General features: G+C 45.8%; 1 protein-coding gene across 1 annotated transcript in view; it reads left to right on the top strand.

Moving 5' to 3' along the window:
• The first annotated feature begins 2,093 nt into the window (after nt 1–2,093).
• The window catches only part of LOC116906898 (cytochrome P450 4F6), a 27,151-nt gene continuing 7,090 nt past the window's right edge, over nt 2,094–22,154 (top strand). Inside the window, exons 1-7 of the mRNA XM_032909814.1 lie at nt 2,094–2,221; nt 2,583–2,787; nt 8,639–8,777; nt 17,741–17,794; nt 17,882–18,009; nt 19,777–19,898; nt 21,808–22,078. Coding sequence (XP_032765705.1) covers nt 2,584–2,787; nt 8,639–8,777; nt 17,741–17,794; nt 17,882–18,009; nt 19,777–19,898; nt 21,808–22,078 — 918 coding nt within the window. The 5' untranslated portion in view covers nt 2,094–2,221; nt 2,583. The remainder of the gene's footprint in view (nt 2,222–2,582; nt 2,788–8,638; nt 8,778–17,740; nt 17,795–17,881; nt 18,010–19,776; nt 19,899–21,807; nt 22,079–22,154) is intronic.

Raw genomic sequence — 22,154 nt, 5'->3', positions numbered from 1 at the left:
GTTTGCCTGCCCCTTCCTCACTCTTTTGCTGTCCTGTTCTCTTACCCTCTTCCCCCCTCTCCCTTCTCTCCTCATTCCCCTCACCCCTCACTCTCCACCTTTTCATGCCCCCCCTCTCTTTCTGTCTGCCTTTTTCTGTCTCTACTACCCCCGAGACTCCCTTCCCCATGCCCTAAATAAACTCTATTCCATACTATATCTGTCGTATGGCTGGTACCTCAGGAGAAGGGGATGCTTCAGCATGGGCCCAAAGAAGCACCCCCTTCCCCTGCACCACACCTCGCCTCCACTAAACGTATCCCTGGCCTCCTTTTTCTTTTTTTTATAAAACACAACAACGAGAACAATTATTACTATTATTATTTTACATATTTCATGTATGTGGGTGTTGCATCTGCATGTGCATCTGTGTACCAGGAGGGGGCAACAGATCCCATGAGACATCAGATCCTGTAGTGGTTGTGAAACACCTTGTGAGTCCTGGGAATTGAACTCAGGACCTCTGGAAGAGCAGCCAGTGCTCTTAACCGCTGAGCTGTCTGTCCAGACCCCAAGGTACTCTTCTTTAAGTGTTCTTTTTCTAGGTTGGGATAATTGGTGCTTGTCAGGGTTTTTTTTTTTTTTTTTTTTTTTGTAAGTTGTTATCGCCCAACCTAGAGGTAAGGAGGAAGGGAAAGAGGAAGGAAAGGGGGAGGAAGACAGTAGGAGGAAAGTAGAGGACTCAAGGAGAGAGACTAGGTGAGGAATTACCAAATCCAAATTACGCCAGTGTGCCCTCAGGATTCTGTGTGGAGTTCCCTACCCACCCCGACATGCACCCCACCCCGCCCACCTCTGCAAACTTTTTCAAACAAGTTCTCCCACAGATCCCAGGCTGGACTTGAAACTGTGATTCTCATGACTACAAAAGTTGTCCGATTCCTGAGTGAGGTAACCCAGACCCAGAAAGATAAGCATGGTGTGTACTCACTTATAAGAGGGTATTAGCTGAAAAGGACAACCTCACCATAATCCACACACCCAGAGATGCTAAAGAAGGCTCAAAGCGGCACAGATGGGTCTCCCTGGGAAGGGAAACAGAACAGAGGTGGACTGAGGGCAAATGAGAGTACAGGAAGGAGCAGGTGGGAGGGAGAGGGAGAAAATACTGGGAGAAATGACTGGAATGGGGGGCACTTTGGTAGAAACCTAATACAATGGAAACTCTCAGGAGGCCGACCCTACTGAAAACTCCTAGCACACAGAGACTGAACCAGACATTTTCTATAACCAGGCACGGCTTCCTGCACAGAGCTTGGGATACCAAGCCAGACACAAAAACCTTCAGTCCTGCAAGATGTGTTGGGATAGGTGGCACAGAACTTGGGGAAGTGGCCAATTTATTACTTGGCCAACTTGAGATCTATACCATGAGAGGGAACCCGTGCCTGACGCCAGGAAGCTGAATAGCCCAGACATCTATGATAGAGTAAAAAACATGACCGGCAAAATAAAATAAAAATAAATGCATATAAAATAAAAGTTGCCTGACCCCAATATTTAATGAGTATCCAAGACATTAGCCCATGCCCAGCCCCGCCCTCCAGCCTGTACCTCCTCTGCTCACAGCCCCTCTTAGCCTGGCCTCAACCTTCATACTTTCCCTCAGATTTCCGATGCTTCAGCCTCAGATGAGCTTAATCTATACTCTCTGAGACAGTGGGTCCCAGCAGGGTTGCATTATTTGTCCCTGCTCTGAGAGCCTTCGGTCCACCTAGGACCTGGGGTTCAAGAAGGAAGAAACTGACCTCTGCCATGCTGTGCAGCAGCTGGGCGCACGCGGGTTGGGGGCGTGGGAGGAATTTCAAAACCTGCCCAGACGACTGTGCAGAGGAGTTAGGGAGATTTATCTGCCACCCCTTAGTCGCTGGCAGGCAGGTGCACCCCTAACCTTGGAATCTCGTTACTTTGTCTCTGGTTAGCAGAAGATGTTAAATCCTGAGGATGCCCTACCTGAGTCTCTGACTCTCCCTCTATCTAATTCCTTCCCTTTAAGGTTGGACCCGCCCCCGCTCCCCTTGGCTGCCGGCGCAGGAACAGAGGTTGACGCTGAGGCTGGGAGCGATTGGCTGGTTCAGCCCAGCTCGACTTCCCACACAGCTTCCGGCAAGTCGGAAGCCAGGGACAAAAAGTTTTCAAAGAAGATAGGAGGTTGTGGAGGACTCGCTGCTCATGAGAGAAGGTGCCGGGCTGGAAGGCAGCAAGGAGAGTTCTGGCTCGGAGCAGGGAGCGTTCTGTCACTGCGGGGTTGGCTGTAGGGTGTTTGCTGACCTCGGAGAGTTTGGATCTCCTGGAAATTGCTCCCAGGGGTTTATGCTTCAGGCTGAGGCCTTCTAGAATGCTAAGAGTTGTCCCTTCTTCTGTTCTACCTCTTCTCTCTCAATGTTCGTTCCTTGCACTTTTTCCTGCGCTGCCCGACCACCCCACCCCCCGCCTAGTACTCCCGGTCTATATCGCTAGCTGTATTCTTATTCAGTAAACCGGCCCGTCCCCACCCCTCTCCGGAGCCTCGGAATTTCACCCTCTGCTTATTTGCCCCGCAGGATGCTACAACTAAGCCTGTCCCGGCTGGGAATGGGGTCCCTGACAGCCTCTCCATGGCATCTACTGCTGCTGGGAGGGGCCTCTTGGATTCTAGCCCGAATTCTGGCCTGGATCTATGCCTTCTATGACAACTGCTGCCGCCTTCGTTGCTTCCCTCAGCCCCCTAAACCAAGCTGGTTTTGGGGTCACTTGGCCTTGGTGAGTGTGGCAGTAGGTAGGTCTCTGGGTCGATAGGTTCCCAACGCGTTTGGAAAGGTGCGTGTGGAACTTGGGTCAGGAGAGGCCTGGAACACAGGACGGTAGAGAAGTGAGGGAAGACAGGGAGCCTTTCTCTCAGCCCCAGCATCCACTCCAGTTCTGTCTGCCGCCGCAGGATCTGGGTCCTTTTTCTTTTCCTCCCCTCCCTGCTCTCAGCCTGCTTTAGGTCACATTATGATCAAGACTCACGATCTGAGATCTCTTCCCCTCATTTATGCAAATCTGTCATACTCAGGAGCTCCCCGGATGGGCAGCAGGGACAGCCCTAGCCTTCTCACTTTTCGCTGAGGGGGTTGAGGCGTCCGCGCAGCACACCCAAGGTCTGGCCCCTGCCTAGTCCGTCCTTGTCCTTGGGCTAGTGTCTGGACTGTCATTTGCCCAAGGACACTGATGGGCAGAGAGAGATATGAGTAGTATCTCTTCCCTTAACCTCCTCGGGCCCTATGCCTTCCCTTCTTTCTCTTCACTCTCGAGATGCATCCGTGGACTCTGTTTTTCCAATGTGAGCAACAGCTGAGCCTTTTTGGTTTTGCCTGTGGTACTGAGATGAAGCAGGCTCTCTGCCACTGAGCTGCATCCCCATGTGACTGTGTTCTTTTCCACCAGAGACCATTCTGGCCTCTCGAGTAGTGGCTGCACTTCCACTCTACCCTCATTCTCAGTGCCCCTGGCTCCATGCTGCACTGGTTCCCTACTGCCAGAGCCACACTTGGCATATCAGTGTCACCTGTAAAGGTGTCACCTCCAAAGCTATTGATTCAAGTGCTGCTTTCTCCCACAGCGCCTTTTCCTCCCAAAATCCGTATCTACCCTTGTCATTCCAAGTCCTCTCAGGACCCCCTTCCTCTCTATATCATAGTCCTGCTGCTTCCTGTTAACCCTCCTGATCAGGTAGAGTTCTGTAGAACAAACCAATAATATGTGTGCACATGCGCACACACACACACACCCACACACACACACACACACACACACACACCCCACATACACCATTTGTTACAGTGGTTTACAATCAACAGAGTCTGGATAGTTCAACAATAGCCATCTGTGCCCTAGAGAGAACACGGCAGTTGCACAGGCTATGAAACCAGATGCCTCAGCAGGCCCAGCCTGGTGCTCAAAGGACTGGAAGTTCCATAGAAAACTGATCTAAAGGGCACAATGGAAGGCCAAAGAAGCAGACGTTAATGTCATTAAAGATGGATGCACTCATCTGGGCAGTGGTGGCTCACATCTTTAATCCCACCACTTGGGAGGCAGAAGCAGGTGAATCTCTGAGTTCAAGGCCAGCCTGGTCTACAGAGTGAATTCCAGGACAGCCAGGGCTACATCTCAGAAAAAAAAAATGAATGTAGTAATGTAATAAAAAACAAAAGGCTGGCGGGAGAGCAACACTTTTTCTCAAACATTTTTGCATCTGAACCATCCGTCAGAAAGTGCCACCCACTCAAGATCTTCTCCCCTTAATTATTATATTTTTGTCTGGAAATATCCTCCCATATTCACCTTGAGGGTTGCCTCTTAACCCCAGACTTGTCATATTTACCATCAAAATTAACTATCACAAGTCCACACCTTGTCAGCGTGATCCAACCATATTTCCTTCTGTCATGGTTAATTTATCTAAATCAGTACAAAAGCAAAGTTGGAATTCCACCTGATGTAACTATCCTACATACAGTCAATACTACACTAAGCCTCTGGAGGAATACTTAGTCTTTGAGTAGTCCTTAATGTAAAAAAAAAATGCTAATAGGTTTACAACCCTTAATTACATTTCCACTGTGATAGTTACAATGTGATAATTATAATTAACATTGCGATACATTGTAAAGGGATGGGAGAAGAAAATAGGAATGCCTGCTTAACGTATGTGTATGTATGCACAAACATTTTAAAATTTTAAAATTAATTTTAACTATGTGTGCATACGTGTGTGTGTGTGTGTGTGTGTGTGTGTGTGTGTGTGTGCAAATGCCCTCAGGCAAGCATCAAATCCCCTACTGTAGCTGAAGTTGTAAGCCACCTGGTGTGGGTCCTGCGAACTGAACTCTGGTCCTCAGAAAGTGTTTTCTTAACTGCTAAGCCATCTCTCCAGCCCCTGCACAAACCTATTCTTCACAAAGTAGGAAAGACCTACTCATGGCCATTGCAATCTTTGTTTCTCTAACTTGGCATTAAAGTCACGTGGTCTTAGCTATTTTTGAAAAATTACATGTGGGAGGAGATATGTTTACATGAGCGTAGGTGCATGCAGAGTCCAGCAGAGGGCATCAGATCTGCAGCTAGAGTTACAGAGGGGTGTGAGGAGCACAATGTAGGTCTCCTGTTAGGTGGAGGAAGACCGCATTAACCATTGTACCCCATGTTCTGAGCATTTCTAGCTTAAATTCCCAGTGAGACTCATGGTCTCATATCTCCTGCTGATTAGACTTTCTTTGTAGATACTTAGAATCTTTTCGTTTCTTCTCCACAGCAATGCTGTTGAATTCGATAAGACTGGGGACTGCCCTTTCCACTTCCAACATACTCCCTATGACCTATGCCGACCTTTGCAGGTCTGCAAGACCTGGTATTTGAGGACCTTAAAGAATGGAGCAGACTAGAGTCTAACGCTGTAGACAGTCTTAGCTCAGTTTCAGTGTATTTTTATACACAAATGAAACAAAGAGAGTGGTGCTCCAAGGAAGGCTGTTTGAGTTCAGACAAACATGTAAGTAAACATCAGGAAGCACATACTAAATATTAATGGAGAAGCCCTCCCCACAACTTTCTCAGGGCAGAACAATTTAAGGACACATCGACTGGCGCACGGAGTATATCTGGGAAATCGTGCGAGCAAAGCAGAAGGCCAAATACAGACTCAGGGTACACTGAGGTCGGCATATCTGTTTACCAGACTGGCTTCTACAGATATACCCTGACATCCAATAAAATTAAACATGTCAGCCAGGCATGCTGGTACAGGTCTTTCATCCGAGCACTTAGGAGGCAGAGGCAGGCGGGCTCTGGGAGTTTGAGTCCAGCCTGGTCTAACTAAGAGCAAGTTTGAGGACAGTCAGGACTGTAACACGGAGAAACCTTATCTTGAAAAACCAAAAAGAAAAAAACAGCCTTATAAGTTGAATGTAAATGTTTATCGCAGGAGGCATGAGATTATATCCAAGATCATTCCCAGAAACAAAATGCACCTGCGGTCAAAGGCCCTCTGCCTGCTTCCTGGGTCGTCTCTCACAGCTCCCCAGGCATCGTTCACCTTGGGTCATTACATGGTCATTTTCTGGTGACTGCCTTCTGTACAAACCTTGCATCTGCTTGCTTGGTCATCTTCTGTGGACAGAAACAGCATCTTTGGTTGCCTCCTATTCCCTCCCTGCTTCTCATCACAATCAGCCTTGTGACTTCCAGGTACCTGGAAGGCATCCCATGCCAGCTCTCTCCTCAAAGATCTCCACTATTCTGACCTCTCCATCCTTCTAAGACTCTCCTTCTTTAGTTGCAAGATGACACCCACCCCTGAGCCCCCTGTGATCCCCGTGTGCTGGCTCCTCCTTCCCTAACCTTTACATAGAGTTCATTGAAAACCTAACCTCTTCTTCCTCTTACTTTCCCAAGGCTACCTCCTTGCCCCAAGTTCAGCTCCTAATTTGGCCAGCAAGTCCCTCCTGAAGTGAGGTCTAAGTTCATATCTTTCCTGAGCTAAGGATCAGGATTGGAGCCAACTTCAAGTGTGTGTGTGTCTGTCTGTCTGTCTGCCTGTCTGTGTGTCTGTGTGTGTCTCTGTCTGTGTGTGTGTCTGTCTGTCTGCCTGTCTGTGTGTCTGTGTGTGTCTCTGTCTGTGTGTGTGTCTGTCTGTCTGCCTGTCTGTGTGTCTGTGTGTGTGTCTCTGTCTGTGTGTGTGTGTCTCCATCTGTACATGTGTGTGTGTGTCTGTCTGTCTCTGCCTCTCTGTGTGTGTCTCTGTGTGTGTGCATGTGTGTGTGTGTGAGTTCACCTCAGTACAGGGAGGCAGAAGGATGTGCTGAGGTTGAAGTAAAATTGGCTATAGGAGAACTCTAAGTGGAGGGAATGAGTGATAAGTTGTTGAATGAGGGGGGAGGGGAGTGAATGAATATGGGAGTTGGGAAGAGTGCAATAGAAACAAAACGAGAGATGCACATATGCATAGGAGAGGAGAGAGAAAACAGATAAGTTGTAGAGCAATACACACATTAATTTTAAATTACATTACTAAGGAATATGTTTGCATCTAACACTATCACACACTTGTCTTCTCCCTTGCCCACTTTATCCTCTCAACCCCTTCCCATTTGTTCTACCGTCTTCTCCATCCCCTACATTAAAGCCTTTTAGTGTTTAGGTCTCGTGGGCCTCTCTTCCGGTTTCCCAGCCTGCCTGCCCACATTTTCACACTTCCACTTAAGCACACGAATTTAATAGTTAGAGGCTAGGCTCCACAGAGAAGATACTGTATTCGTCTGTCTGAGCCTGGGCTCCTTCACCTAACATTCTCAATTCCATCCATTTCTAGGCAAATGTGTTTTTCTTTGTAGCTGAACAAAGTGCGATTGTGTGTATCCATTCATCTGTGGGTAGACATCGTAGTGCATTCCGTTCCCTTGCTCTTGTGAAAAGATCGGAGAGAAACATGGATGAGCAATACCTCTGTAACAGAATGGAGAGCCCTTTGGGTATAGGACAAGGAGTGATACGGCTTTGCCATATGATAACTTGTATTCTTAATTTCTTCGAGAAGCCTCCATACTGATTTGCACAGCAGATGCTTTAGTTTATGCATCGTGTGCACTACAGTACTGGGTAAGAGTTCACCAGCATTTATTGTCATACATTTGTATGTGCACTGTGTTTGGTGTGTGTGTGTGTGTGTGTGTGTGTGTGTGTGTGTGTGTGTGTGTGTGTGTACCATATGTATGCATTACCTCCAGAGGCTGGAACAGAGCATTCATCCTGCTGGAACAGGAGTTGTTCTGGGAGAGCATCCAGTACTCTAACCCACTGAGCCATCTCTCCAAGCCCAGTCACCTGTTTTCTTGATGACAGCCATGCTGACAAGGTTGAGGTAGCCTCTCAAAGTTCATTTCATTAATTCTCCTTTGATGGACAGAACATTTAAAAATACTTTAACATATTTAAAGGCAATTTTCTTTTGCTTCTTCTGAGACCTGTTCAGTTTGTTGGTCCACTTATTGATAAGCGGGTGTGCAGGTTGTTTAATCTTCTCATTTATTTTTCTAGATATTAATTCCTTGCCTTATGCATAGCTGGCGAATACTTTATCAAGTTCTGTGCGGCAGCTGTCCACTACGTTGATACTTTCTTTTTCTCTATAGAGCTTTTGAACTTCACGTAATCCAAGTTTTCAACTCTTGGGGATGTTTCTTAAACTTTTGGGGCTCCATTTAGAAATTTCCCACACATACATTACGTAAGGCTCGGTTCTAGCTAATGATTTAGCCCTTTGTCATTTGCTTGTCCTGTATCCTTGCATCATCTATGTTATCTATCAAGTGTCCCATCTACACATCATTTGTGTATATTTTCCTATTTATTCATCAAACCACTGTTTAAGGTAAGAAACTCACAGATGAAGAGAGTGAGGGGAATGGAGATAGGAATATGAATACAGTAGGAGACACATGTGAATGGTCCGGCTGTGGCTCAGTAAGAACCATAAGTTACTGATCAAGTAGCAGGGGTGAGAGAGGAGGGGAGGACTGGCAGAGTGGGAGGACACCTCTCCAGGGCTAGCCGCAGATTTCTCCTTTCCTAGATGAAGAACGACGAGGAAGGCATGCAGTTCATAGCACATCTGGGCCACTACTTCTGTGATATCCACCTGTCTTGGGTGGGACCCGTGTACCCGATCCTGCGACTCGTCCACCCTGACGTCATTGCTCCCCTGCTCCAAGCCTCAGGTATCTGAAGCACTGCTCTCTTCCCCGATTCTCCTCATCCTTCCCACACCTACACGGACCAAGCTGAGCAGGGGATGAAGCCATGTGTCATTTGTCAGAAATTTTCTGGATGTCACCAATGTCTTGGGTCTCCCATAGTGCTGAGGTCTGTTTGGGCTGTGAGAAGGAAACTCAGTCTAATCAAAGAAAGGAAATCTATCGTCTGGGGGGTTAGCTCAGAAATGGAGCACTTGCCTGCCATGTACAAGACCTTAGGTTGCGTGCATAGCACTGGAAATAATGTTAAGGGATCTATTGTTATTGAGGTCAGGGAGGCACAGGTGGAGAGAACCCTCACTTCTTAATTTCTGATTTTTTCTTTGTGGTGGTTTCACTTTCATGCTGTAAACGATGACTCCTAGAAGCTCGCATCTTCAAAAAAGTCAATGTAGTCTTGAGAAATATTCTAGGGTCCCTTTAAATTTGGTTTGAGTTTCGTGAGAAGACCGGGTACTTCCTCTAATCACTGTGGCTTGACCACCGAGGTTTGGGTGGCCTGGCCACCTTTTCAAGTACTGGAATTTAAACTGGGAAGGTGTGAGGTATTTGACCCAAAAGGATAGGAATATACAAGCAGACTCCACAGCTGTTCATAAGTCACTGGAACCCTGAAGCTAATTCCATCTGTCAGTGCAAATGCCGGTCAGCAGACAGTCGAGGGTGGCATCTAGAAGTTGCAATTGATTCAGGTAACTTGTGAACTAAAAAGGCACTAGTTTAGCACGTGTGATTAGTTACGTTTCTATTGTGATAAAACACTATGACCCCTTACAGAAAGAAAGGTTTATCTGGGGCTTACGGTTCCAGAGGGATGAGTCTGTGACCACTACAGTGCGTGAGTACAGCAGCAGGCAGGCGTGGTGACTGGAGCTCATATCTCACACCACTAACAGGAAGGAGAGAGAGAGAGAGAGAGAGAGAGAGAGAGAGAGAGAGAGAGAGAGAGAGAGAGAGAGGTGGCAGTGGTGCAAGGTGTTTAAACTTCAAAGACTCACTTCTTCTAGCAAGGCCACATGTCCTAACCTGCCCCAAACAGTGTCACCACACTGCGAATGCCTGAGATATGAGGGACTTCTCATTTAAACCACCACAACCCTAAAACACTGCCTTACAGAAGGAGTTGAGCATAGTAGTATGCACTTGGAATCCCAATACTGAGAGGTGGAGACAGGTGGATCCTGAAGCTCGCTGGCAAGCTAGCCTTATCAAATTGGTGAGTCCAAGTCCCAGTGAAAGACCAAACAAACAAACAAACAAACCCAAACAAACAAAGACGGTAAATGTCTCCAGAAGAATAACTCCTGAGCTTGACCTTTGACCTCCGCATGCACAGCACACACATATGCCCCTTGCCCCAGTACATACATCTTTCAAACAAGTAGATTATATAGGGAAGGAGAGAAATAAAAGCTGATCAACTCTGTTGAGCTTAGCCAAGATATTCCCACAGATGATGAGCTCTGTTAGTGTCTGTGGTCTGTCTTGCATTCTTCTCACTGTTGCCTAGGCTGAGAGTAGTTGCCTCAGAATAAACAAACCATTAACTGTGTATTTACAGATCTATTTACAACACATACCTTTCTTCCCTCAATATGGAGTGAAACTATTTCCTTGTAATAGAGAACATGAAGCCCCCCTAACCATCTATTCCACCCCTACAAGTTTCCACTGTTATTAAAAGTTGTTACATCTTGCTGGGTGGTGTTGGTGCACTCCTTTAATCCCAACACTCAGAAGGCAGAGGCAGGTGAACCTCTGAGTTCAAGGCCAGCTTGGTCTATAAAGTGAATTCTGGGACATCCAGGGCTACACAGAGAACCCGTCTCAAAAACCAAAACCAAACAAAACAAAAGTTATATCTCATAAGACCCATTTGACGTAAGAGCTGTTCTATTTCTGAGTATCCACTCTACTGTTGGCTTCTTACCAGTAAGTGAATCTTCCAGCACAAACCTGCATACGTCCAAGCACATCCTATAAAATAGTAGTAAGTCAGTGAATCAAAAAGAATAAAGAGGAGGCTTTTCCATGACCAGGACGATTCAGGACTATGAGGTAAGAAAGTCAGATCAACGATCTCTACCTTTTGTATATCAAAGACGATATTGTGAGCTATTTTAATTTTTTATTAGATCATTTTAGCACAGCCTATACTTTTGGCTGTTGAACTCTTTATACTTTTTTGGTGCCGTAATAATGATTTTTTCCTATATTTTCAGTTTTGGATCTGAAGTAATTTGAGGTGGAATGCTGGACTTGGTGTAAAAAGTCCTGATGTTTATCTCTGAAAGAAATATAAACAACATACAGCCAGGAGTGGAGTGTAGAAGACATTTAATCCCCACTATGTATCCATGTGTATCAGCAAGGTCTTTTGTTTGTTTTGTTTTTGAGTTTAGAGTTCCTCTCTTATTTTTCTCCTCTTTATTGGTTTTTGAAAACTGTGTACAATATATTTTTTATCATATTCACCCTCCTCCTCTTCCAGTTCCTCTCCGATCTAACCCCCTTCCCTACCCTCCTAACACTGTGTCCTCTCTCTTTAAGAAAAGAAAATGCCATCAAGTAATTTGTGCTGTCCACATACATATACTATTTCTGTCTTTTTCTTTTTCTTTTTTGTTTTTTTGAGACAGGGTTTCTCTGTGAAGCCCTGATTGTCCTGGAGCTACTCACTGTGTAAACCAGGATGGCCTCGAACTCACAAAGATACAGCTCCTTCTGCCTCCCTCCGGCTGGGATTAATGGCGCTCACCTCCACCACCTGGCTTGTCCGTATACTCTGGAATGTGTGGAGACACAAAATGATCAAGGCGCAGAGAGTGAAGACTGTAGAATGGCCACCCCTATGGGGCATCTACATTACACCTCCTCCTCCCAAGGCTCAGGGACCACTGTAGAACGGGGAGCAGGAGGAGCATAAGAGCCAGAGGTAGTGGGTGACTATAAGAAAACACGGTTTTCCAGACACAGAGGGCATGTGCATTCACAACATTTGTGACAGCGTGCGCGAAACCTGTGCAAGCTCAAGCCAAACACAATCCAAGCATGGATAGGGAGTGTGGGCACAACGTCTCACCCCTACCTGAGGAGGTGTGGTAACAAAGCGGCTGGGAAAGGAGGGCCTCCTCCTCCTCCTCCCCTCCTCCTCCTCCTCCTCCTCTTCCTCCTCCTCCTCTTCCTCTCCCTCCTCTTCTTCCTCCTCCTCCCCCTCCTCATCCTCCTCCTTCCTCTGCCTCTTCCTCTTCTGTTTCTTCTTCTTCTCCTTCTCCCCCTCCTCTTCCTCATCCTCCCCCTCGTCCTCCTCCTCCTTCTTCCTCCTCCTCCTTCTCCTCCTCCTCCTTCTCCTCCCTCTCCTCCTCCTTCTCCTCCTTCCTTCTTCTCCTCCTCTCCTCCTTCTCCTCCTTCCTTCTTCTCCTCCTCCTCCTCCTTCTTCTTCATGTTAAGTTAGATTTGTTTGTGCCATTTTATGTGTAAGTGTCCTGCCTGCTTACAAGTATGTGTACCACAGGCGTGCTTCATGCCCACAGAGGCCAGAATAGGCCATCTCTAGAACTGGAGTTATGGATGGTTGTGAACCCCATGTGGATCTTGGATCTTGGGTCCTCTGCAAGAGCTAAAAGTGCTTTCAAGTGCACCGCCATCTCTTTAGCCTCAAAGCAGTTTTCTTAAAGGGGTGGCCTCTGGTGGGTCCCTCCAGCAGAAGATCCATTTCAAAAAATATTTATTTGAACTGAGTGAGGTGACACATGCCTTTAATCTCAGGAGAGAGAGAGAGAGAGAGAGAGAGAGAGAGAGAGAGAGAGAGAGAGAGAGAGAGAGAGAGAGATTCTGTCTCCAAAAATAATTTTTAAGGGGTTTATTTGCTTATTTAATGTGTGTGTGTGTGTGTGTGTGTGTGTGTGCACACTTGTGCCTGAGTGGATAGTTGTGCACCACATGTGTGTAGATGCCTCTGGAGACCAGAAGAGGGTGTCAGATCCCCTGGAGCTGGAATAACACGTGATTGCGAATCACTGGAATCAAACCCGTGTCCACTACAAGGACACGCAGATGCTCCTAACTGCTGAGCGATGTTTCCAGTCCTGAGCGTCACTTAAGAAAGAATGGCCACTTGACTAATTAACTTTGGAAGAACTGGCACAAGCGACTCCATTTTTCTTGCTGAGTTTGAGAAGCCTCATACTCGTGTCCTCCCTTTTAACCTCTCGAGTATTTGGATGACAGGCATGGACCCTCATGCCCAACACAAATTTATTTTTGTTTTGGCAGCCTTTTGTCTTTGACCAAATTTTCTCATTTGTTTTGGTTTGGTTTCCTGACACCACTTCCAATTAGCCGTCTGGTGCTTTGGTCCCAGTTGTCCTTCATCACTGGGAAGGAACTGTCCCAGTTGGTTTGATCTGATCTCATAGTTTCTGAGGCAGTTAAGTGACAGATGTCAAGGAGTTAGTGTCAACAAAACCCCTTATGACCAGTTGTAACCAACTAAAGGACACACAACGGCAGTTCTGAACCTCTGTGGCTGCTATTCACAGGGTCTTCTGAGACCGTCTGCATATCAATATTACATTATGATTTGTAACAGCAGCAAAATTACAGTTATAGAGCAGCAACAAAAATAGTTTTATGGTCGGGGGTCACCACAGCATTAGTAACTGTATTAAGGGGTTGCAGCATTATGAAAATGGGAACTACTGGGATGGGTCCTAGGACTGAGCACTCCACCCGAAGCCCATTTGTAAATTCAATTTTGGTTGCTGTAGATGATGTCCAAGCATCTTTTGAAGATCTGCTCAGTTTCATTTATTTATTTATTTATTTATTTATTTATTTATTTATTTATTAAAAGATGTATTTATTTTATATATGTGAGTACACTGTAGCTGTCTTCAGACACACCAGAAGAGGGCATCAGATCTCATTGCAGATGGTTGTGAGCCACCATGTGGTTGCTGGGAATTGAACTCAGGACCTCTGGAGGAGCAGTCGGTGCTCTCTTCAGCCATCTCTTCAGCCCCTCAGTTTCTTTTATTGGAAGCTTTACTTCTTCAAAATGTCAACTGGCAGCACGGTTTAATGAGAATTAAAAATACAACCAATAGTGTTAAATACTTAAAGAAAACTAGTTTAATAAATAAATTCTAAGTTAATAATTAAGTAATAAATTATAATCATTTGCTAAAAGTGGTTTTAAATCTGTTTATTTACATAGTTTCTCATACGTCCTAGCTGACCCCAATTTGGCTATGTAGCATAAACAACCTTGAATTCCCGATCCTTTTGCATTCATCTCCTGAATGCTGGCATCACAAATATACACAGCCACGCTAGCTTTATGTGGACTGGACCTTGGGTTCCATGCATGCTAGGCAAACAGTTAATCATCTGAATTACACCCCAGCCCCTGATTACAAATTTTATAGAGAGAGGCTAGAACTGTGGGAAACAAAAGAATCAGAGTAACCCTGGTTAGACTTTTGCAACATGCTCGCCAATCAACAAAATAAAGTCAGCAGCTGGAACCATCTTAAAATAGATGCTTATAACATTGAAAAGAGGGGGCTGGGGACTGGCTCAGGGGTGAAGAGCACTCACTGCTCTTGCAGAGGACCTGAGCTCAGTTCCCAGCACCCACGTCAGGCAGCTCACAACCATCTGTACCTCCAGATCCAAGGGCTCTGGTACCTTCTTCTGGCCTCCCCGAGTACCTGCACACATGTGGCATAAAAATGCACACAAGCAAAAAGAGTAGCAAATAATTTTTTTTTAAAGTTGTAAATACATCCGTACATAAACCTTGAGTTTGTCAGGACTCGGTTTTTTTAAGTAGTTAAAGCCTGACAAAGTTAACAGAAAGCATGCCTTCGTTAAACATAAAGTTTTATTTTTAAGTTGGTTTTGTAACTGTTACCAAGAACAAATCAATATCTTAAGAGAACCTCATTGATTAACCAGAGAGCTAGATTTTGGTTGTACATTAGCCTACTAAATTTTGACCTCAGGAATTTTAATGACCCGCAGTCACCATAATTGCTATCTTTAAAGAAGATCCTTTTCAGTCTGGCAGTGGCGGCACTCGCCTTTACTTGGGAGGCAGATCTCTGAGTTCCAGGCCAGCCTGGTCCACAAAGTGAATTTCAGGATAGCCAAGCTACACGGAGAAACACTGTCTTGGAAAACAGAACAACAAATAAAAAAACAAAAAACCAAAAGACAAATATCCTTTTCCACAACCCCTAAGCGACTTGCTCAGATCTCACATTCCTCTCTTCCACTAAACACGTTTTTTGCATGTTGTTTGTTTTGGCTTTATTTCTTGATATCATGAGCCCTGCAATACAACAAGCAAATGTATCAGTCTCTTAAGAGAATATACATCAAAGTTACATTTATGACATAGAACAGACTAAGATTGCTCATGCACACTTTACTGAGCTATAAATTCCTATCTGTGCAAGACAGAAACATACTTCATTGCTGCTTAGATTTTTTTTTAAACTCCGTTTCCCACATTTTCCCTTTGTTTCACTAATGTCTGAGGGTTACAGGATCTTACATTCCAGCAGAGGCTGGCAAGCTAGCAAAGCCTTCAATGATCCTGGGTAGGGAATTACATTGTATAAATAAGAAAGCATAAGGCAGGGGACCAAAATCTGTGCCAACCCTGTAGTAACAGTGCAAGCTACAAAAGGCATCTGTTACCCTGAAAACTGGGAGAGAGAAAAGAGCTGATTTTTTACCAAATAATTATAAGGTAGAGACAGTAAATCTACCTCTCAATCACAGTCAAGATCTTTAAGGCCAGATGAAATTTTGTTGCAAACTGTTATAGATACATAGTGATACATAAAAACAATCACATTAGGATTGGTGAGATGGCTCTGCAACTAAAAGCACTTACTGGGCAAGCCTAATGACCTAGTTCACTCTCTGGAGCCCACTAAGGGGAAAACCACAGAAGTGACTGTGCAAACTTGTCTTTTATGCAGCATGCTCACACACACACACACACACACACACACACATGCACACACACAATAAAAATAAAGAAAATAAAATTTCAAAACAATTCCATTAATTCAGAGTGCCCTCTTAAATGGAAACAAGGTAGGATACATAAGGTAATATCCTTCCCTAGTTTTCAGATCATTGGCTAAAAACCATAATTTTAAAACAGTGATAATTAGAGAAACATCTATTGGCCTCCACAACCCCTCCCCATAATGTAATGCATACAGTGACCAAAAGTTTTATAGTAATATATCATTTTCTTTTTCTTATCAGACAGTAAACCTAATCAGGACACTTATCAGGATCTCTCTCCCTAAGTGGCGGTCACTAGGAATGGAATATCTTACACCCATTATATCATACCATCCTAACAGACAAAATTGGGAACTAGATCAAAACAACACAACAGTACCTTTAACCGGCTGCCTCATGTGCCGAATCCCAGCAGGAAGAAAAACCTGCACTACAACACGTTTCGAAAGCAGAGACCAAGCTGGGCAGTGGTGGGCGCACACCTTTAATTCCAGCACTCAGAATGCAGAGGCAGGCAGATCTCTGAATTCGAGGCCAGCCTAGTCTATCTACAGAGTGAGTTCTCGGATAGCCAAGGTTACACAGAGAAACCCTATCTCCAAAAATCAACCAACCAACCAACCAACCAACCAAACAAACAAACAACAAAACCCAGAAGCCAAACAAGTTGTAACCCAGGAACAAAACTGGAAGAACTTCAAGTTAACTATTGAACGTGATAAGGAGTGTCAGGAGCTGGGACAGTGAAAGTCTTCAAGTGAGGGTAGGATTCCTAGTCTGCGTGGTCTTTAAGACTCCTTGGTAAGTCTGTGACTAACTGGAGAATCTGAAAGGCATTCAGGCAGAGGTAACGGAGAGCTAACCAGAATACCGAGATTCATACTGCCTTCAAGGAGAATGCCAATGATAAGAGACTAGAGAGAGCCTGGAATCTGAGAAGACAGAGTTCTAACATTCTAAAACAACAACAGCTGCCTTACATCTCGTCTCCAACCAGCACGTTTATAGCTGAGGGGCGGGCAGGGAAGATGATGATGGAGGAACAAAGACTGGTATCCAGCCCTTCCCCTTTGGCAATATAGGCAGCCCCATCCCTGAGGTTCATGGTATTGATACTGCTCTCCTTACTACATCCTATGCTTCTCCATTTGTACAGCAGGGTTCAGACATTCTCTCAGATGTGTCAAGTGCTGACGGCCAAGGACTCCCCTATCCTCAAAAATATCACAGAGTGTTGTCCCCATATGAGCGCCAACTAGATGGGGAGTCCTTCACATGACATGTGTTTTCCTCAGCCTCAGGCTCCTCACTCATTAAGTTTCCGTCTTGCCAGAATGCTGTTGTATGTGACAGGAGATAGACAATGTCTGGGATATTATCTACGTCACATTTGGGACATCAAATGGACCATATTTAGATCCTGTCTGATTTATATCTGAAGGGCACAATTTGATCATGCCAGACTGCCAAATGTTTATGTCAGACTATTTTGGGGGACATGTCAAGGAAGACCATGTGCGCTGTGGCCATGACAGGTCATGATAACATATGTCATCAGGTGAAATCAGAGAGTCGCAACAGACACTGTATCCTAGGTCTCTGGGAAGGCCTGTAGAGTATTGTGCTGGGTTCAAATGTGGAAGATGTGTTAGACAAAGTAGGATCCACGTGAAGGCATGATGGGGTATGCGTGCTGGGGTAGCCTGGTCTGGTCCCTTTCAGCTTCCCTCTTTCTCCCTGCTTTCTCTGTCCTTGTCCTCTTCTTGTCATGCTGAGTTTGGAGGGGGGACTGCACAGCCCTGGCTGAGGGTCCCTATCTCTCCTAAACTCCATTGCCTTCCTTTCCCATGGCTCCTGATTGTCCTCCTGTGTGTCAGCTGCTGTTGCACCCAAGGAAATGACCCTCTATGGCTTCCTGAAGCCCTGGCTGGGTGAGTATTGAAAGTGAGGGCCTTCGGACTCCCTCGAGGGTTAAGGGAAGGCACAGCCCTTGCCTATTGTCATGGCTGCCCTCCCAGGGGATGGGCTCCTGATGAGCGCTGGTGAGAAGTGGAACCACCACCGACGCCTGCTGACACCCGCCTTCCACTTTGACATCCTGAAGTCCTACGTGAAGATTTTTAACAAGAGCGTGGACACCATGCATGTGAGTGTCTGGAACACATGGCCCCTTGTAGAAAGGGATGTGGTTTCAGATGTATTCTGCAGGTGTGGATCTGCTAAGATACCTTTGGGGTCACAGGTTTCCCTCTCCAAGCCTCAGTCTGTCTGTCTGTCTGTCTGTCTGTCTGTCTGTCACTTTTTGTTTTTCTGAGACAGCGTTTCTCTGTGTAGCCCTGTCTGTCCTTGAACTTGCTTTGTAGACCAGGTTGGCTCAAACTCAGAGATCTACCTGCTTCCGCCCCCCAAGTGCTACTATTAAAGCGTGCACCACCACCAGCAGCAATTGTTTAACTGAGAAGTGGGAATAATAATCTATACATAGGCGTAGAAGAGGTGACACCGTGGAGTCATGCTCCTAGCAGACAGAGGGGGCTCAGAAGGATCTGTTTCTGTTCTCGATGGCAGAAGCTTTGGAAAGTCAGCACACATCAACGTTGTCTGTTGCACAGTACCTGTCTACACACCAAACCACTTACAACGCACTGGCTCTGCATGGTGGGTGGTACCTTTGACCCCAGCACTTGTCGGCTGAAGCAGAAGTACAGTGTGAGTTCATGTCTACAAAACAAGACCCTGTCTCAAACAAACAAGATCTCCGATGTAGCTCAGTGCTAGAGAAGCTGCTTAGCAAGCACAAGCCCTGGCTCCGATTCCACAACTAAAGGCAAAAGAAAGGGGTTTTTTGTTGTTGTTGTTGTTGTTGTTGTTGTTGTTGTTGTTGTTGTTGTTGTCATTGTTGTTGTTTTGTTTTTTGTCCTGGAACTCACTATGACACAGTGACTATGTAGACCAGGCTGGCCTCTAACTCAGAGAGATCCTCCTGTCCCTGTTGAGATTAAAAGCATTCAACACCACAAACAGCTAAGAAAAGTTGTTTTTCAAAAAGAAAAGAATAACATCACTGGCCTTGGTGGGCCAGCTAGATCCATCCTGGCTTTTTATCTTCCTTGAGAGAGTTTGGGTTTCCTAGAATGGAAAGACTGGGGAGAGAAAGAGAGAGAGGGAGAGAGGGAGGGGGAAGAGGAGGAAGGGAGCAGAAAAACTTAGTCTTTCCAAGCTTGGCTTCAAAAATAGCGCACTATTATGTCTATACTCCTTAGGTCAGAACAAATAAGTCTCTAGTTCATCTCAGATTCACATCATGGAGAAACAGGCCCAACTCCCAATGGAGAGAGCTGCAAGGGCTCATTGAAAAGCCTGGGTATAGAGGAAGTGTGGACAACTGTATCACTATTCTAACAGGGATGGTAAAGACAGCAGACTTGTACTGATCTGCTACTATAGGCGGAGATATGATGATGATTCTACGATATAAATTGTCTGATGTAATTTCCACACTGCTCTAAGACAGAGATGACTGTGACTTCTAGATTATGGATTGTGAGACTGAGGGCCAGAGAGGTCAGGGAGTGTGTCAAAATTCACCAGCAGTAAGAGAGTATAAGTAGTGAAGCAAATATTTAAGTATGGCTGTGGAGCAAATAAAATCAGAACAACTTAATTATTACTATAGGTTTAAGAGGTGGGACTGAGTAGAAGACAGTGAGCTGAACACACCTGCATTGCCTGATAACACCTCTGTGCTCACCCATGTGCTCACCCATGACCGGCCTACCCTGGGTGCAGTGCTTGGGGCAGAGCACCAGAAGGCTGGCTCTGAGCAGAGTAAAAGACTATTCTGGCATTCGGACTTATGCAGTGGTGCAAGGAAACCAGATTCAGCCCAATCTCATACCACTTCTCTGGCTAGGCCAAGTGGCAGCGTCTGACTGCCAAGGGCAGTGCCCGTCTGGACATGTTCGAGCACATCAGCATGATGACCTTGGACAGCCTGCAAAAATGCATCTTCAGCTTCGACAGCAACTGTCAGGAGTGAGTCTCTCTCTGTCTTTGCCTGGGAACTTGAACCCTGGACCGTGGGAGGAGGTGGGGGAGACTGCGACTGGCCAGAAGGAGAACAGGTGGGCTATAACTGACAGTTAAGGACAGTGAGAGGAGAACGTGTGGTCCTTCCTGGGAGGTGGATTGTGGGAATAGTAGATGAGTAGTATCATTAACAGGCAGTTTGAGGGCTGGAGAGATGGCTCAGCGGTTAAGAGCACTGACTGCTCTTCCAGAGGTCCTGAGTTCAAATCCCAGCAACCACATGGTGGCTCACAACCATCTGTAATGGGATCCAATGCCCTCTTCTGCTGTGTCTGAAGACAGCTACAGTGTATTCATATACATAAAATAAACAAAATCTTAAAAAAAAAGAAAAAGAAAGAAAAAACAGGCAGTTTGAACGGTGTCTTGGAAATGAGGTTAAGGTAGGTGTTAGTTTGTGTGTGTGTGTGTGTGTGTGTGTGTGTGTGTGTGTGTGTGTGTGTTTTCCTGTTGAGAAAAAATATCTGAGCAAAACAGCTTAAGGGAGAAGAGATTTGTTTGAGCTCCTGGTGACAGAGGTTTCAGTCTATGGGGAAGGGTGTGGCAGGGCACCTTCACCATAATGACAAAGAAGTAAAGGTTGCCTGTGCTTGCAACCAACCTTTTGCCTCCTTCCCATGTTGTCTACATGAATCCCCACCCAATGCAATATGGAAGACCACATGCCTGGTAGGCCTTTACCCACTCAGAGAGTCTTCTCTGAAATAACTCTCTAGACACAAACAGACATATGCTTCACTGAACGCCTAGGTGTGTTGTGAGTCAGTCAAGATGATAATCAACATTGACTGTCACCAACCCCAGTAGAAGGGGACTTGGGCACCTGGTCCCACCCATAGCCAAAGAGCTATTTCAATTGGTGCCTATGAGAAAGGGAAAATAGGTTTTCTTCACTGGAGTGACACTGGGCATAGCTACCACACCAAGGAAGGACGCATGCTCCAGAGTAGAAGGTCAGCATAGGTAGGGCTCTATTTTTGTGCCTGTGTGTCCTTTTCTTTCATTTGGGCTTTTTTTTTTTTTAAGAGAGAAAAAAACACAGAGTTGTATGAGTGGGGAGGTTCAACAAGGAATTAGAGGAAGGGAAAGAATATGATCAAAAATGAAAATAATTTTTAAAATATTATGCATTGCCAGGTGGTGATAGTTTGTGCCTTTAATTCCCCAGCACTCAGGAGGCAGTCGGATCTCTGAGTTCAAGGCCAGCATGGTCTACAAAGCCAGTTCCAGGATATCGAAGGCTGTAGAGAAACCTTGTCTCGAAAAACTAAAAACAAAACAAAACCACGGGACTTTTCACTTTTAGAAAAGGTCTCACTATATAGCCCAGGCAGGCAGACAGTTCACAGTCCACCCTGCTGCCTCCCTCTCCTAAGTGTTGACTTTGTAGCATGAACACTACGTCCACCTGGCTGTGAAGAATGTTGAACAATCAGCCAGAGGATGTGGACTTCCTCTTGAGCTTCTGGGCAGCCATAGGTCGTTAAGAAGATAAGAGTTCAAGTCAGAGTTGAATTTGGATACCAATTTTTTAGAGGGCGGACAGACAGGTAGATACAGCATAGGATCCAGAGAGCGAAAGAGCTGAGCACAATGCCCAAAGTAGGGCACATCTGCAACAAATCAAGGAGGAACCGCAGAAGCAGATTTTTGAGTGAAAGAAAGATAAGAACAGAGCCCATGTCCACCTGGAATCAGGGTCACGGGGCTCATAAGGAGTGAGAGAGGCAGAGAGAAGTACGCTCGGAGGGCACTTTTGGTGGGTGGAGTGTCTCAGTCCTGCATCTCTGCCTGGGGGATGTTCTGGGGTTTTGTGTGTGCTAAGACTCCGCTTTCTCTCCGGCCTGCCCTACAGGTCTAACAGTGAATACATAGCTGCGATCCTGGAACTCAGCTCCCTCATAGTGAACCGGCAACGCCAGCTCTTCCTGTACCTGGACTTCCTGTATTACCTCACTGCTGATGGGCGGCGCTTCCGCAAGGCCTGCGACCTGGTGCACAACTTCACAGATGCTGTCATCAGGGAGAGACGCAGCACCCTCAATACCCAGGGCGTTGATGAATTCCTAAAGGCCAGGGCTAAGACTAAAACTTTAGACTTTATTGATGTTCTCTTGCTGGCCAAGGTGGGTTTTTCCGGGATCCAAGTTGCATGGATCTCAACGTTCAACATTAGATAGAAGTTAAGTTTCATCTAAGAGT

Source organism: Rattus rattus, chromosome 1, assembly GCF_011064425.1.
Source record: "Rattus rattus isolate New Zealand chromosome 1, Rrattus_CSIRO_v1, whole genome shotgun sequence".
Taxonomy (NCBI): domain Eukaryota; kingdom Metazoa; phylum Chordata; class Mammalia; order Rodentia; family Muridae; genus Rattus; species Rattus rattus.
This window is presented reverse-complemented; position numbering and strand designations above follow the sequence as displayed.